This window comes from Lonchura striata, chromosome 1 (assembly GCF_050655825.1).
Source record: "Lonchura striata isolate lonStrDom1 chromosome 1, ASM5065582v1, whole genome shotgun sequence".
NCBI lineage: Eukaryota > Metazoa > Chordata > Aves > Passeriformes > Estrildidae > Lonchura > Lonchura striata.
The window spans coordinates 90,646,930-90,664,706 of NC_140703.1; the positions used below are offsets into that span (position 1 = coordinate 90,646,930).

At 46.5% G+C, this 17,777-nt stretch overlaps 1 protein-coding gene across 8 annotated transcripts; it reads right to left on the reverse strand.

Moving 5' to 3' along the window:
• Nucleotides 1–1,353: 1,353 nt before the first annotated feature.
• Nucleotides 1,354–13,722, reverse strand: LOC116183241 (uncharacterized). 8 transcript variants are annotated; one of them, XM_085558210.1, is made up of 6 exons: nucleotides 8,899–13,722; nucleotides 8,440–8,569; nucleotides 8,051–8,203; nucleotides 4,523–4,560; nucleotides 3,404–3,516; nucleotides 1,354–1,668 (listed from the first exon to the last, which is right to left on the reverse strand). In XM_085558210.1, the coding sequence occupies exon 1, from the start codon at nucleotides 9,938–9,940 to the stop codon at nucleotides 9,077–9,079; it is 864 nt and encodes a 287-aa protein (XP_085414336.1). In that variant the 5' UTR covers nucleotides 9,941–13,722; the 3' UTR covers nucleotides 1,354–1,668; nucleotides 3,404–3,516; nucleotides 4,523–4,560; nucleotides 8,051–8,203; nucleotides 8,440–8,569; nucleotides 8,899–9,076. The 8 variants fall into 8 exon arrangements, with proteins under 8 accessions (XP_085414336.1, XP_085414332.1, XP_085414329.1 ...); XM_085558206.1 differs by having other exon boundaries at nucleotides 4,332–4,560; XM_085558203.1 differs by having other exon boundaries at nucleotides 4,223–4,560.
• Nucleotides 13,723–17,777: the final 4,055 nt, after the last annotated feature.

Sequence of the window (17,777 nt, forward strand, 5' to 3'; positions counted from 1 at the left end):
GCGTTAGATTCTGGCATCTTACACCCAATCTCATATATATGGGAGAATGACCTCATCAGAGGAGGACTGTGTGTATAGATAGAATAATTTAAACATAGACTAGACACCTACATATGAATCTATATATAAAGACGTGTGTGTATTATATATATATATATATATATATATATATATATATTTGTGTGTGTGTGTGTGTGTGTGTGTGTGTGCGCGCCTTTAGCAGTGCCAAAAAACTTCCATGCCAGCCCCGCAGACCCCAGGCAGGGCTGCTGTCCCCTCTCAGCGTTAGAAGGGAGGGCAGCTCCCTTGGCGGGGCAGCGAGGGGAGCCCCGGGGCAGAGCTGCTCGCAGGGTGCCGGCAGCCAGGGCTGGGGCTGCCTCTCCCTGCCAGCCGCCGCCGTTGTGTGGCGGGAGGGCACCAGCTGCCGGGGACACTGGGCGCTTTTGCTGATGGCTGGGGGTTTGGCTTGTGGTGATTTTTTTAGAGACGTAAAGTCAAACTTTCTTCTCCTTTGTCGCCTCCCACCCCTCCCCGCCCCGAGATTGTTAAAATTGAGCCTGAATTGTATAAGCCCCAAGCCACGTTAAAAGTTTAGTCATGTGAGGTTTTTCTCTCCGTCGGGGCTTGTCTGCAGGAGGCAGAAGGGATCTTGGAGGTCTGTCCGAGCTGTGCAGGTCACTGGGGAATCAGGGGTTCTCCCCCTTCCCTCCACTCCGCTTCTCTCTTTCTCTTTTAAGGTTTTCTTTTCTCCCCTTTTCTCCCTTTCGACTTGAAGGGGGGCAGTCGAAATGGGCAGGCATTTTCCAAATGTGAGCTTGTGATGGAGGGAGTTCTCTTAGCAGGACTGAGCCTGTACTCACTTTAAAATGTAGAAAAGCAGAAAAAAAAAAATCCCGTATAACAAATACTAAGGGAAGAAAGGCAGTGAAGTGAGAACCTGTGAAGACTAGAGTCCCCCTGAAACTCAGGCTCACCCAAAGCTTTAGCAGAGTGTTGTGCTTCTCTCCCCAACAGTTATAGGATGAGCATCACAAGGCTATAGCACAAATAATCAGGTTCCATTCCATTTTGCATCACTCTCTAACAAAGCTGAGATTAAAAGCCAAAATTCGAGCACAGCCCTTACAGAGCTGTTGAATAGTGCCAGTACATATGTTTCCTACTCACATGTTGAAAACTGTACCTTCAAACATAGGCTTGTTTCTGATAACTTGCATTTTTTCAACTATGAGGGGGGAAAAACTAAACAGAACTTTTCTGAATTGTTCGTATTGCATCCATCCATGGGTGAAAAGACAGCATTACATCAGCTCTGTACCTCCAATATAAACAGGGAAAGTTTAGCGAGACAAGTTCACTGTCATACCATAATGGAGATATTTATTTTAGACCTGGGACAGTTCAAACCAGTTTGACACCAGTATTGAGCACCACAAAGTATGTGGTTTGGAACAAACTTTCCTTCACATAGTGTGAAGTGGATTGTCAGGCTTGATGCCAGATGCTTGGTTACTTCAAGTGTCCCCTCGCTGCCTCTCTTGCAGGGCGCAGGATACAGAGGACAGTTTCCATCTGCAGGGATAGTGCTCTCATATCAGACCGCTGTGCCATGCCCTCCAAAGTCCAAGTATGGAGTCCTAGCAGAACTATTTCTTCCTCAAAAGGATCCTAAGATGAGAAGGGGAAAATGCATTAGAAAGGGGGAACCAGCTGGAGACTGTTACTCTCCCTGGTAGTAGGCCTGCTCTTACAACACAATGTCAAGGCACTGTGATACTCGTGAAATGACAAAGACAGATCCTATTTCTTCCCGAGGTCCACACTGAGTGGAAAAAGTCAAAGGGTTGTTGACTGTCTTGAGTATGGGGCCATTCTTTCAAACTGAAATGAATTGATCTTAAAAAGCAGGGACTGGCTAATGGGAAACTGGGTATGTCTGCTATATTTATATGCATCAAACCAAAATTTAAACATCTTGAGGGAATGTGGGCTGTATAAACATTTTATATATAGTAACCTTTTTGTTATTAGTTTTGGAAATAGTTGGAGCTACTTCCCTGCCACCACTCCATACAGCATTCAGTCCACACTATAGTCAAATGGGAACTGTTTGCTGAACAACTCCAGATTCTATTTTCAGCTGGAGTACTAATGTACACCTGGAGCTGGTCACATAGACCCAGATAGCCCAATGTATGCAGACCCTTTCACCAAGCAAGAAGATAAAATACAAAAACTATCTGCATGACTGTAGAGTTTTGGGCTGGAGGGTCTTCTGAACAGGTTGGCTTGGTTGTTTGGATTTTTCCTCCCTCTGTGTGAGTACTCATGAGGATCCTCTGAAGCTGAGATTGGGCTCATCTCTTCACCTCCCTTCCACATTCAAAACATTAAAAATATTTACCAACTACAAAAGATATGAGAAGTACTGGGCATTGATCATTATTATATCCCTTCACTGACAGAAAATGGGCCCAGGATAGGAGAGATGAAATTAATCTTTCTAGACAAAGAAAAAAAAAAGAGTTGATAAAGAATTCTTCTGGAATAACATTAATTTCTTTCTTCACCTGGAGCTCTCATTCAAATCAGGGGTCTGCCTGCCTGAGTGGGACATTTTTCAGAGAAATCTAATAGATATTTGTTTCAGACTCCACACTAAAGCTACAGATCAAATGTAAGGTGCAAATCTTTCCATTTGTTTCTCACTCTCTCTCACACATATGCATACACACACACATGCAAACATGCGCTCCCTTCTCAAAATAATAAAACATCCTCTCCCCAATTCTCTCACCTTCTCTATTTTATGCAGACCCATACTCAGATGTGTACCAAAAATTTTAACCCAGTTTGCTGAAATTGCCTAAATTGTCGAGAAAAACAGACTAAACCAGAAGCCGTGTGAAATGTTGAACTTTAAATACCATCCGCTACCTCAAGAAGAAAATTAGTCAATAAATGCTCAGGTTTCTACTAGTTTTAGATTATCATAATTAAAATAATAATTATATTATTTTCTTTAATTTTTTTTATCCTGATGAGAATTCCCTCATATTAATATGTGGGTATGCTGTTTCCTTTTTGATTTGATACTGAAATAGAGGGTTACAGTGTCTCCCCTACGTGTTAATGCTGTATAGGGATGTGTTTAATTCTATGAATGGTGTGTGTTTCTACAAATACCAGGCAAGACTACTATATCATTCTCAGGGCCCAGAAGAGGCATGTTTTACCTGAAAAACTGGGCTTGGGCTGGATGCTGCTGTTGTTCTGGGTTTGGGTTTTAATTGCCCTGCCTATTCTCTCAAGTCAATATTAATGCCATACAGCACGGCTGAGGCCAGGGCTGAGTGAGCCCCGTCATTAACAATAGCATAAACAAAGGAAGGGGACCAGTTACCTTGACATTCGATGCCCGCTTTGTTCCCAAGCTTCCAACTGCATCCTGAAGCCCATACAGGCAAGTATTGCCTACGGGAATGAGTAATCCACTCCAGCTATTGTCCCAATCTCCTGCAAAACAAAACATCACAACCAAAACAAAGATGACAACACACTCCCGCTCCGCAAGGAGTCGGCGAATGGTTTCATGCCTTCCTGCCTTTCCCCGCACTTTTCCTGGCCACTCGTGTTACTGACCTGCTCCCCACAAACGCTGCCCACTGCAGCACACGGGCGCATCCTAATTTGCGCATGCAGTCCATCCTCCTATTCCCCAGTTTTCTGGGGGCATGGGGTTGGAGACACCCCCTCCTGCGCCCGAGCAGCCCTGCCAGATCCCTACCGCGACCGGGCCGCACTCGGGGAGCCCGGCTCTAGACGGGGCGGCCCGGCAGGGTGGGCTGCCCTCCGGCCGCCCCGGCGTGCCCGCCCCGGCCCGTCAGCGCGCAGGGATTTCAATCCCTGCGGCGGCGTGGCCTGGCCAAGGGGCAGCGCGACATCTCCACGCACCGCTGTGGGGATGCGAGGCGCGAACGTGACCCTCCGTGTGTCTGTGTGCATTCCCATTGCCCTTCCAGCTTCTCCCCCTAGGGCAGGTTTTCCGACCTTGCCTCCCTGTCTGGCAGCTCCCGCTCCGCAGCCCCCTGCCTTTGGCAGAAAAGCCCGGAGGGGCCTCTCCTGCTCACGCCCAGTGGAAGGAGCCTGCATAGATTGGGAACATCTTTTTCCTCTGACAAATAAAGTTCCCCCAACCCAGTTTTTCTTGCCCTTCTCCTACAGTCCCATGCTGGCCGTCGGAGGAGAGGGACGCTCAGAAGTCCCCCTAAGTTTGCTGATAGCTCGTTTGACTCCCTCCTTCCCCTCAGGGAGAGAAAGATGGGCCAGACCACAGCAGCGCTACTGTGGGGCTCGTCCCCGAGCCGGTCCCGCTTTGGAGGCAGGTTTTGATCCCGCTGTACTCGGAGGGGAGCCAGTTCCAGCTCCAGGAGCCCTGAGCCTTTACTGGGTTCGCCGGGAGAAGATGAAGGACACTTGGTAGTGTAGCCCGAGGTAGAGGGAGGCCTGAGGAGACATTTACATCGATCCTATGCAGCCAAATCCATCCTCGCATCGTGCCTGTGTGGGAGGGGGAGAGGCATACAGAGGGCTGCGAAGGAGGTAGTTTAAATCTAAAGCCCTTGCTTCAAAGGTTAATAGCTCCCTCGTCAAACGCTGCCAAACGCTACTGGGCCGAAGAGAGGGTAGAAGACGGGGAAAAAAGAACATCAACATTACTACAAATTTCAAAGCACTGAAAATAGCTCTGAGAAATCCCGAGGATCTGCCACCGGTCCTTTTTATTTTCCCCGGGACATAGGCATTAGGAAAAGCTTTTCTTGGATGTGCTTGTGAGCAAGGCCAGTGGGAGCTGCGGCTGCCTTTGGGGGCGAGCCGGGTGGCGGGGAGGGGGGGCTGCGGGCCGGCACCGCCTCCGCCCCCCCCTCCCACCCCCATCCCCCGCACCTGCAGCCTCTGGCTGCGCTGGGGACCCTGCTGCTGTCGGCTCTGTGACCATCCCCCCGGGCCGTGTCGGGAGCAAACCCACTCCCAAATCCTCCCCCCCCGGCCCCCGGGCCGTGTTCCCACCGGGAGCCGCGGCGGCCGGGCAGGGGCCGGCCCCGGCAGCCCTTTATGCGCAGCGGTCAGCAGCCGGCTTGTGGGTTTGCAGCTGCATGCAAATAAATCCCTGGCAATAATCTAATGCGGGTGCTGCCCCGACGACAAAGTGCCGACACAAACGCAAGTGCTTTTGTTTGGTTTTTACCACCTCGGTCCCGCATCCAAGGAAAATAAATAAAACTAGGGACGGAGAGGCAGAAAGTTAGTTAATATGGGTGCTTCATCCAACGAAGCCTGCTTTTGTGATAGATGAAAACCGAATAGTTGTATCTTGTACCTCTGCGAGACTTACAACACCACCCATCCCAGCTGGAGAGAACGATTCCACCCGTGATGAGCAGGAACGAGGTGTCCTGTCTACCCGACCGCCCTTAGCTGTTACATTCACACGTGGAAAACGCATCTCTTCCCGCAATTTTCAATTAATTACAGCTGCATTCAATATAGGACAGGGGGCGGGGGGGGAGGAGGTTTGTGCATAATTTTGTACACTATCTTCTATTGCAGGTAAAAGGGGGTTTGTTTTACTTTTCTCCAAGAAAGGTCCATCTGCACATACAGGGTAGAGTAGTTTGGTTTTTTCCTTGTGCATCTTAAGGAAAAGCTGAGGGCTGAGTAGAGTCAATGGGATGAAGGGGAATAAAAAAAAAAAAAAAAAAAAAAAAGCAAAAAAGAGAGAGAGAGGGAGGAAGGGGGAAGTCTTTGAGAAAGAGCTGGAGTGTGAGAAGGAAAAAAAATCAAACCGCAAAAAAATCCCAGCAACACAATTCCAGAGAGGATGGGAGGGAATAGAGTTTCCCAATTGCCTTTCTGCCGACTGACATAAAAAAAAAAAAAAAAAAAAAAAAAAAAAAAAAAAAAAAGTCACATTGAATGCTGGGGAAAGCTTTACTTTTGCGAAGTGTAAATCTCTAAGGACAAGCAGTACTTGATGATGCCTGGTGCCGCCCGGGACGGGCTCACCCCCCGCGGCGGCCAGAGGCCAAGGGGCAGGCAGGGCAAGGGTTAGGCGCCTAGCCCGGGAAGAACCTCCAGTTCTCCCTCTCTGTCGCCCCTAACTTTGTGAAGAGGGGTAGTTATAATTGTGGAAAATCCCGTTTCCCTGGCAAAAGACGGGAAGTTTGTCTCCAGCCCCTCCCCGCCACCAGTTCCCACTGGGGATGTGGGTAGCCGGTGCGCGGCCCCCGGTCCAGCCAGGTCGACCCCAGCCACCACCCGGCCAACCCGAGCCAGAGCCCGCTCCGCCTTGGCGTTCCACGGCTCGTGGAGGGGCTGCTCCCCTGCCGTGCCGTGCCGGGCACACACGGGCTGCCCTGTGACCAGCTGGCCAGACGGCGGCCCGCGGGCCTCCCTTGGGCTCATCGACCCTGGGAGCTTTGCCAGGCTTTGCCCGGTTGTCTCGACGCCGCTCCCTGGCCTTGCTGGTCCTCAGCTTTTCCCGCTGAGCCCGCCCGGCACCCCTAGCACCCAGGTCCCGCGGGGGGCCCGGGCAGCGGCACGGCAGAGAATAGCCCTGTCCTCGGCGTCTTGGCCGCCCGTGTACGCGACCCGGCTTTTCCTGCCCTGGGCCCTGCGGCCGTCCCCTCTGGCCTCCCTGGCATTCACAGAGCCCGGCCCAGCTGTCGCTTGTCCCCTCGGGGAGCTATTTTCTTCTCTTCCCCGGCTTCCCTCTCCCCAGATGCTCCTGGACGCGGGATGCAGTCGCCCCCCCGCGAGAGGACTCTGTGGATCCTCCGGCCTCGCTGCCCACCGCTGCCTCCTTGTCTCCGCCGCCAACACAAAAGCCCTGACCCAAGCGGCCAAGCAGAGACGGCACAGCGAAGCCCACGCCCGCTGCCCTCCCCGTAATGCGAACTCCTGAGGGAAATCTCCCTGCGGGGCTGCGCTCCTAAATCCTAGACTCTCTTAATCTTTGCAGCTTCTGGTAGGAGAAAGAGGAGTTTGTCACCTAAGGTGCCCCTCGCACCTTTGTGTGACCTGACTCGGGCACCGGGACAACATTACGCCAGTTTCTGCACCCCAAGAGGAGATCTCTGAGCGAGGGGGCCGGGAAGAGTCTCAGGATCACCCCCTTCCCTACATCCCATGCACAGCCTTCTCCCCTTCGTCTCTGAAACTGTGTTTGACACAGCAGCTGAAACACAATTAATTGTAACTGATTAACATGGATCAGTTTCGCCTCCAAAGCACTTTAAGTCAATTCAGCAGCCATAATAATAATTAATTCATTAATAAGTACTATTGGTGCTTCGTCACTAACGCCAAGAAAAGTTTCCCTGAGAAGTACAGGTGGCAGGGAGTGTTAAAATGAAAACATTTGCATGCAACTTTTTAACCAGAAGGGAAAGCACTTTGGTTATATTTGGAGACATGTGTCTCACACATTCCACCCCCCCCCCCCCCCTTTTTTTTTTGTAAACTATGTAAGAATAAACATTACAGCTCTGGGCTTTTAATTTCTCCAGATGGAATCATAAAGTACCTAGTAGATTTTTTTATATATATATACTATACAATTGAGGATACATGCCTGCTTTTCCCGATGAGGACGAAGAAGCAACTTAATTTGAAGGCATAACTACTGAACCACATTTTGAATAACACACTCGAACAAGTTCACTTTAAAAGGCAGGAAACCACTAAGAGCAGAGCACTGAAAGTTGCTCCTTCCCATTTGAGCTGCAGTGGAAGCTCACAAGTCTGACCTTCACATACGCATTGTCGTTTCGCACACACGTACAGAAGTACACACGCGCGGAGGTGGCAGGGTGCCTAACTGTGGCGGGGGCTTTTCCAAGGCACTCGCACCCCCAGAAGGCTCCCCCCACTCTCTGCTGAAAAGACTGCCTGGGATCCCATCCCCGGCGCGACGGAGGAGTCCTCTGATCCGCAGGTGACGTGAGAGGTCTCCTCCTGCCCCCCCGGCTGAAGCAAGGGGTCTACTTACCCTCCCGGCGCTCCTCTCCGCTCCTCACACGCACACTTGCGCACCCAGCAAAGCGCTTTCGTGCAGGACAAAAAGACGGAGGAAGTCTGGAAACCTCACTGATCTTAGGGATCCAGGCATGCTGGCATGTTGAGGGGGGCAGGAGCCCCTAGGCTGGGTGGAAAATAGTAATAATAAAAGATTGTTTTGAATTGTTTTTTGAAATCCAAGGACAATAGGTTTTGTCTTTTTTTTTTTCTTTTTTTTTTGGGGGGGGGGCGGGAACTGGAGAGGGGGGAGTGATGTTGGTGATGGAAATTACTAAAATACCCTACTTATCTCCCTAAACAGGCTTAGTCTCCCTCTTCCGTCTCCTCAGCACCCCTCTCCGCCATCCCCCCCAAACTTACATGTGTTTAGAGCAATGCAAGGAGTTCCTTGACTGGAGCCCTGGCAGCGGGTGCGTTTAAAGTAGGGATGATTTATTCCTCCAGAGCTCGGGTCCCGCGTGTGAGTCTCCAGACCCGTGTCAGCTGGGCACTGCAGACAAACATCCTTAAATATGCATAAGGAACAGTTCGCTTTCTTAAAGGAGAACTTACCCCACCGGAAAGTTCACAGCCCGTTGTCAGGTGCGGGAGGAGGGTGCGGCGGTAGCCTCTGCGCCGGGACAGCCCTAACTCCTTAAGGTGATCGCCTACACGCTCAGTGGCAGGGCTGGGGACAACCAGCCGCTTTTCGGCTGGGGACCGGGCGGAGAAGCGTTGACTAGTCGGCCATGGACTTAGTGAGTTGAGGACCAGCAGTTTCATACACCGTCCTATCCCTCCTGTCCTCGGCCGGGGTGGGAGAGGGACAGAGCCACATACCTAGGGCAGCCTCGCTCCGGCGGACCCCCGTGGCAGCCACTGATCGGCTGCCCGAAAACTTGCGGGGTGCTACACCGAGGGGAAGCGCGGGACTCCTAACAAGAAAAAAAGTGTTGGGGGGAAAGAGTGGGACTGATCAAACACCCGGCCATCAGAACCCAAGCGGGCTGTGGACATTTCACGACCAGCTTTCTGGAACGGAGAAGTCATGAACGGGAGGGATGAGGTGGGTTTCGCCCAGCTCCCCGGCTAAGAACAGGCCGGCGCCTCCTCCCCGTTCCTGACAGGATGTTCTCCCGGTAGGAAGGACGGCTCCGCTCGCCCACTTGCCCCCGACTTTGCTCTGGTGGCTCCCGAGGGCCAAGCCCCGGCAGCCGCCGCGGGGCTGCGGGAACCCCGGGCGTTTCCTGCGGGAAAGGGGCATCCCGACGCTGGGCGCCGCTTCCCCCAGGCGCACCGCGGGGCCGACTCCCCGCGTTTCGGACAATACGAGGGTTATTTCTTTTATTATTGTTATGATTCCTCCCCCCCACCACCCCTCCGTACACGTGGTTGTAAGGTCTGTAGCGCCATCTAACGGGAGGAGGAGGCCGGGCCGCTCCGCGGCGGCGCAGGGGGAGAGCGGCTGCGGTGGGCAGCGCTCTTGGGAGCGAGGAGGTGCCCCCGCATGAGGAAGGGGCACATCCTGTGCATCAAATCGGCCCGAAAAGTGCTTTGTAACCCGGCCGGGGGTTATCCTCCAGGAGCTTCCCCCAGCTTCTGCGGTTTTATTATGTCGTTGTAGCTGCGAAGAGCCACCGCTATTTTTAGGAGTGGGAGGCTCGGCAGGAGGAATGAATAAATTCCAGCAGAGTCTGACAGAGTTGAGGGTGGAAGGAGAAGACCTCTCAACCCAGCACGTTTGACTTTTTTCCTTCTGCACGGAGGTCAGGGAAGGGCCCCAACCAGCTGCTGCATCTTGCAAGTGAACAGGGCCCCCATTCTGCTGCTTTAGTACCTTTAGTATCTCAGGAAGCTTTTTGTTTCCAAAAGTTTTGAGCATATGCTAATTTTTTCGTTAAATTATGACGCTGCCCTTTTGCCAGGGCACTTCAGCCATGCCTCTGTACACATCCAGATGGGAGGCATCTGACTTGGTCACCCTAGTTCTGTTAAGTCACTGTATTAGTTGCCCAGATTAGGAGACTGTGCACCCCAGGCCTGTGGCATGAGCAGCAAAACAAAAAGAGACTCTCCACAATGTCTGAGCTCATTTAAGGTCACATCCAGTCTCTACAGATGCTTGCCTCACTTCAGATCTTGCTACCTCTAAGGCTTCAAGTTAGAATTAGAGAATGCAGGTATTTCTGCGGAAGAGGATAGAAGGTTTTCTTTAGGTTTGAACTTTTCCTTATTTCTGCTGTTACATTTCTTTTACAGGTACAGAGTGTGAGCTAACTCGTCAAATGCACGTACTGATTTTATTGTGTTTACTTAGGTCTTCTGTACATGAATGTTGGCAGGGAGTACCAAAGAAGCACAGAAATCTTTCTGTCCATACCTCAAGTTACGAAATGGTACTGTAGCCTTTGGCTAGCAACAACTGCATTTGCATGAACCATTCAAACTGTATTTATTTTTTTCAGCCCAGTTGCCCAATGCCTTTGGATGCCACTTCGGTGTGTGGCAAATCCTATGTGACTTAGACAGCCAGGCTAAATTTGCCCAAGTGATTTTGGCAGATTAAGTATCTGAACTTCACTGACATTGATTGACTCTGAATTGCCACTACTAAGGACCAGCCCAAAAAGAGAGGGTTTAGCCTACCATGTCCTGCATGAGGTTTTGACTTCCTCCAGATACCAATGGGGAAATAGAGGCTTAAACTAAAGCTACCAGTCTAAAATTTTTGTTGTATGTTCAAGACCTCAGTCTTAAAGCCCACACTGAAATATTCAGATTCTAACTGCCTCTTTATTTTGGTGTAACATCTAAAATGCCATTGATGTCACCTGCATAATTTGGAAATTGGATTCATCCACCTACATTGCCTATGCCTTCTTAACAGAAGAACAACTAATTGTTTTGAAAATCCTAGACCTTAAAATTCAACTGTGAAGTCCCCTGACAGCCAGAAACCAACATTTTAGGTGCTCTTTCCTGCTTTATAGTATGGAGCAAAAACTTCCTACACACCAGAAAGAATTTTACGTGAAAGGTGACCAGGACTTTATCCTTTCTAATTGTGCTGTGCCACAGGTCACTACATAAACCACACAATTAAGCAACAGTAACGACTGCTTGATCAATACTCTGCTGCTTGGTCAAATTTTATTGGGTTTTGCATTTTCAGAGGTGAAAGCGTGATTCGTAACTCCTATGCCATGTCATTTTCTGACACCGTATGAGCACTAGCAATTAAAAATAATACAAGTTTATTCCAGTATCAAAATAAGGTTTGTAAATAAAAACTAAATTTCACATGAAAAAAATGAAATAACATACTACCTTTGAACTGGTTTTATTGACAAGAAAAGATAATGTGTATAGCAACAGACAGGAATAGATTTTCATTCCTGACTCTGGGAATGCTCCTCTTCTTCAATGATTGCGAAGAAGGGCAATTTCTATCTATGCTGAAAGGAAAATGCATTTTTGGGTCTATGGGCCATACACAGCTTCTAATAGTCAGGTTAGGATGTTTCAGAGTAGGCAGGAAAAATGAGACACACTCCAATTCATTAGCCACCTAGGAAGAGTTAGGCTAGCAAAGTTTATGGCTAGTTCCACTGAAGGATTTACATGTCTTAAAAGTTGGTTGTCTCAGTATTGAATTTCAAGTGCCTTTCCCTAAAATTGGCATCCTTGATGTTGTGTTTGGCATCATGGGCTCACTATACAGTGAATTGAGCAGGTGTGTAGAGACAAATCTTTTATGTCTTATCCAAAGCCATACTGTCCAGCTAAGGACAGGAAAATCAGACAAGCCCAGGATTGTGGTTGTATTGAGAAATATCAGTTACTGGTTTCAGCTGAGAAAGTTTTTTAAACTAAGAAAGTAAAAGTTTTTCCTCCACTTCTACATGAACAGTAATGGAAGAACAGCTGCCCAATGCCTTTCAGATAGAGGATTCCTCATGCTTTACCTCACAAGGACTGCAAAGCCAGAAGAAGGGCACATGGCATATTTTTCTGTCAACAACTTCTAGCTTAGGAAAGTCTTCCTGATATTGGTGGTGGAGACCTGCTTTAAGCTCTATAGTAGCAGATATTAATTTGTGTCTATTGGGATGGGACATAAAGATTGTAATTCAACCTAAAATATGACACCTATTTTCTCTTCCTATATAATCTAGAATAACTTTGGGGTTTCTATTACTCAAAGGAGTTAAACTTTGGTTTCTAAATTACTTCAGTGTTGTGAATTTTCTCATACCTCAAAAATGAGAACAGTTCCTTGAGCTAATTTAACACAATGCATTTCCCAGGTCAGCCCCAGGAGGACCACAGGCAGGATTGTGAAGAGGCAGAAGCTGTGGCGAGTCAGAGGTACCTTTCACTATGCAACTGATGGGGCTGAGCGCATCATAAGCTTTTGAGTTCAAATTTTCTGAAGCTATGGTGGCAGGTTTCTGTTTCTCCAATGTCCTTTTGATCAATCATTGGTGACTTATATGATGGGCCTCTGTTTTTTGATGGTTTCATCTGTTTGTTTATTTGCTTGGTTTTGTTTTCTGAGGGTTTAGTTCTGATTCAACTGAAAAAAAACCCTTCAGAACTAAAGGCTTCTCTCATTGTTCTTCCCATTCTGGTGCAGAAAGACAAGGGGTCAAACCCTTTTGGGGTTCTTCTAGTAAAGCAAGGAGCATAAATATTCCTTTGTACAAAATTGAAGCAACTTCATCCATATGAATTTATTTAATTAAAACTGGAGTAGTTTTCAGAAGTGCTAGGGAATAGTAGACTCAGCGGGTGCTCAGTCCCACTGTAATTCACAATCCCTTCATGTAGATGCCAATGTTTTGACTTGGCTGACTATCTTTAATATTTGGGTTTAAAACTTTTGGCCCATGTGTTCTGTTTCCTCAGGGCCCTCTAATCTTTAGCTTTTACCATAGAAAAATCTTAATGTTTTCAAGGTTCCACCTTGCTAGCAATATGGTTTGAATCAGATACACTGCACAGAGACTATTTTGGTTTTACAAAAGAACAACCTTATGGTTTTATTTCTGCAGGTATGAATAAAAATCTGATAGATCTTGAGTTTAGAGCTTGCTTTCTCTTGATAGCAGACAGCATGTGGACTGTGATATGGATCAGTGATACAACATGTTTTCCTTCATTAGAAACACAACCCCGACATTAAAAACAGCCTGCTGAAGAATCATATTCATTTAGTAATCATGTAATTTCACAATCAAGGGGTTACTATCCCTCCCCACTCCCAGCCTCCCTTTAGAACTGCCCATTTATGGACAACATCTGATACCAATAAGTTCATGATATCTATTTTTCTAAAAGCAATGCCTGCAGTTCAAATGGAGCTTTAGCAGTTGAGTTATCAGATCCAGCACTAACTACAGATGGGATTTATCTTCACTAACTTTAGCCATATACTAGGTAGTGTGTAGGCCAAGTCTTGGCTCCCTCTGCATTCAATGGAGAAAGACAGAGGGAAATTTGTGCCAGCTAGCTTAGGCACCTACTAAAGGGAGGGATGAGTCACCTTTTGAAGCTGCCTGCATGGCTCAGTCAATTACAGCAAGCAGACAGGCTTAGTTAGAGCTTAGTGAGAGCATACCTGACCAGATGGCTGAAGTTAGGGTAGATGGGTCCTGTTCTACCTATCTGTAGGCAGTGCCAATAAGGACGTGCTGCATTCAGCACTGGCTCAGGGTTCAGAACTAGTCAAGATGTGCTGTTATTCCTGAGTGTCAATGTGCTTTGCCCATAAAAAACAATATCTCTCAAAAATGTTCAGGAAAAATTACCCCAGCCTGTAGTGCATTTACTCAATTTACAGTGATGCCAACTGAAATGCATTTTTATTTTTTTACTCTTTATTTGCAATCCTGGCTGGAGCAATTCTTAGAAGCAGGTCTTACAGTTTTTTCATGACAGGGTAAATTGAACCCTCTTTTTTGTTCAAACATTTTCTGCATAAAAACATGAATCTAGGAGCCAGGCAATAAACAAAACAAAAACTTCCAAAACCCAAACCAAAACAAGGCAGAAATGAATATAGGAGCACCTTTTCATGTGGATGCAATGGGCTGAAATATAACCCTTTACCTATGTCTGGCACATAGAATTTGTATGGAGTTAAATTTGCACCATGATAAACTCATTTTTTTCTCTCACTTTCCAGTTAGTGAGACCCTATCAAGCAGGAGGTATGAAGGCAAGGGAGATGCTGGACTGGGGAGTGGTAGAGGGAACATGAATCCACCAAAGCATTTTGTGTGTGTTACACTCCAAGGGCTCATGCATCAGCTGGAGCCAGGTGGTGGTGGTGGGAACAGTCACATTTAGCTTGGGAGGGCATCAGGCTGAGTCAGTCTGCAGCACTGGGCTGGAACCAAGCAAATCATCAGAGTCATGGCAGAGAGCAGAGAGGTGAATCTCAAGAGTAGGGCATGACACAGAGAATGGCTGGCTAACAGTGACAGAAACATAACCAAGCACTTTAAGAATAACATATCTGGGGGAAAGAGGAGGGGATCTGTTACTATTTTTGAAAATTTCACTCCAAGGACCTCTCTGGAGAAACAGCAGGAGCAGATGGACCCTGTGGGCAGAGAAGAAAAATATCTGCTTGCTCATCTGTAAGGACTCCATATATATGATCCCAGTGAAGCCAACAGGTAATTTCCTATGACCTCTTACAGGAGGAAGAGCAAGTGTTTAGCTCTGCAAGTAGGTTTAAGTTCAAACTGGCAAAGAGCAGCACTGCATGCACATGAAATGGAAACAGATAAATATCCTAGGCAACTTTATTTTCACCTTTGATGATGTCTGAGTAGCAGATAGGTAGTGAATGGAGCTTTTTCTCTATGTGGGACATAGCCAGTCTGAGTATTTCAGATGGCAAAGTTCAGCTGAGCAGTCAGACAAGTCTGAGAAAGGTGTTTTAAATTTTCCATGAAAACCCACATTCTTCCTCTTATATGACTCAAGCTTCAGAATACGGCTCCAAATTGACATGAAAAGTTTTTTAAGGTTAGTGTCTTTCAGTTCATGTTTGGCAAACTAGCAATAGTTTGGAACTGAAAAGCTGAGAAAACATTTACTGAACACTGAAGGAGATCTGCAGTCTTATTTCATTATAGAAATCTCTCCTTTTAGTCTCTCCCTCAGATATTCAGCCATGGTTGAGCCCACAAGACTAACTTGGACTAACAAGATCTCTATTTGCCACAAACAAATAGATTTGCTTTCAACTGATGACTTTAACAGGTAGAAAATATTTTTCTGCTTTTGCTGATTTCTTGTGGTTGGCTTGTATATTTCTTCTCCTTTTTTTTTTTTTTTTTTTTTTCCAAACTTAACAAGCCAAGTTATTCAGGCCTCTTCTTGTTTCCTACTGGTCAAGGTGTGTATTAAGGAAAGGTTTTCACCCAGAAGGTGGATGGGCACTGGAACAGGCTCCTCAGGAGAGTGGTCACATCACCAATCTGACAGAGTTCAAGAAACATTTGGGCAACACTTTGAGGCACATAGTGTGTTCTGTGAGGCACATAGATTGTTCTATGCAGGGCCAGGAGTTGAACTTCAGTGGTCCTTGTGGGACCCTTCCAACTCAGGATATTCTGTGATGATCCTATGATTCTAAGTTATGTCATTCACAGAATATCCTAGTTGGAAGAGAGCTACAAGGATCACTGAATCCAGATCTTAAGTACAGGAATCTCTCTATACAGGGATGAAGTCTGCAACCTTACTGTAGCCATGGCTCTGCAGAGCTGAAATATAGTTTTCCTGAGTATGAGTGCTCAGAGCTGCACACAAGATCTCCTCAGGTTTTGTGCTGAAGCATCAACACTTTCTGATATCTGTCACACTGGATTTTAGTTTCCTGTTTTGATGTCTGGGTCATACTGTAGCATAAGAATTACTTTGCATAGCATGGCCAGATATTTGTGTTTATGTATAAGCTTGGTGCACCTAGGGGAAGTTGTACTGCTAGTAGTAACTTAGCATTTACAGTTTTTGTTCAATCTTTACTGGTTTTCAGAGTCTTGACATGCTTTTTATTCAATTAATGATACCTCTAAATGCTTCATCTTTAAAAATTTAGAAGTCAATACTAGTGTCATGATAGTTTATGAAATACAAAACAAGATTTGTCCCTACAGATAGTTTGATATGCCTTCCTAATTGCTTCTGTCCAATCTTGTGATGATTTTTTTCAGTGGTGTCTGTATGCTATGAGCCAGATCCTTATTACACACACAGTTTTCCTGCAGAGCTCCAGCTAACAAATAACATCTTCTGCACTGCTGTGCCAAACCTTGTAGTGAAACACAAGTGAAGAGCATTACACTGTTCCCCCTGTGTAGGATATCATCCAAGAAAGCTTAGGAAGACTTTGGTGTGATCTCTCCTGTCACATATATATGTCCATTCCTTGCCTAAGACCTGGTCTTTCTTTTAAAAGACATAACCTAATGTATTAGCACATCTCTTGAAGTGTTTACACAACCAGGCTTTCTCTTTTTTCTGGTACACAGATTCCCAAAACTTTTAGTTGCTCAGACCTGTAGAAACCCCTCACATTTTATTGCCCACATTCTTCTATCCATCTTTAATAATCAATTCCAAAAGTTTACCAAACTCTGCCCTTTTGAAGTGCAGAATCTTATTAGCAGAGTTCCATAAAACTTGTTCAATTTAATTAGGAAGTGTCAGCCCTGATCACTTGAACCATAGTACATTTTTCTTTTTTTGCTGCAGTTATCAGTTACCAAAATAAAGTCTCAACCAACATTACTTTTTAATGGTTCTGTGAGAATTTTAATATGTTTGTTGACTATTATATCCATAAATATCTGGAATATGTCATTTTTAGTAGTGGTTGTTCTTGACCCATATTTGGGGAGGTAAAAATTTCCCTGCATGATACAAACCCAATAGAATTTGTCTCTCTAATGGCATCACTGATGCCTTTATGCCTTTACCCATAACCAGAGCAAAATCTGTCCAAGTACTCTTCTTTACCAGTTTCCCCAAAATGAGTTTAACTGGAATAAGTTGGTTTTTTTTTTGCATGCCATCATTTCTGCACATACTTGTTTGCAGTGTTTCATATCATTAATGCACAGTTCTCTGCCACCACCTTCACCTTTACCTCTGCTTTTCTGAATAATACATGTGCTCGGAGACCAGTGTTCCAACTGTGATTGCTATTCTGTTCTGTTCTGAGTGTATGCCTGTCCCATCTAGTGCCCTGATAGTTTAGTTTATGCTCTTCCATTTTTTGGTACATATATTGCTCTTAAAAATTTCTCTACCCCATAAACACAGTTTTGCCAAGAGCTGAAACTGACACTTACTGTATTGCCACCTTGGAAACAGTTCTCTTCACAGTATGCACTTTCTTTATTCTTATTTCCTGGCATTCTGATCACTTAAATTTCCTTATCCTTTGGCATACCCTTGTGTACCTACACTTTCTCCTCTGGTGCCCTATGGGCATGTGGAGATTATTCAAGTCTTTGACTCTTACCCTTCCTTTCTCAGTTCAAAGCTCTGCTTATCAGTTCTGCCAGACTTGCTTCCAGAAGGCTGTTTCCACAGTTGCTTAGGCAGAGTCTGTCCTTCAAAAAGGGTCTTCTTTCAATAAATACATCCCAATGGTCGAACATTGCCAGTCCTTTGGCTATCTGTTGATCTTTCTTAAA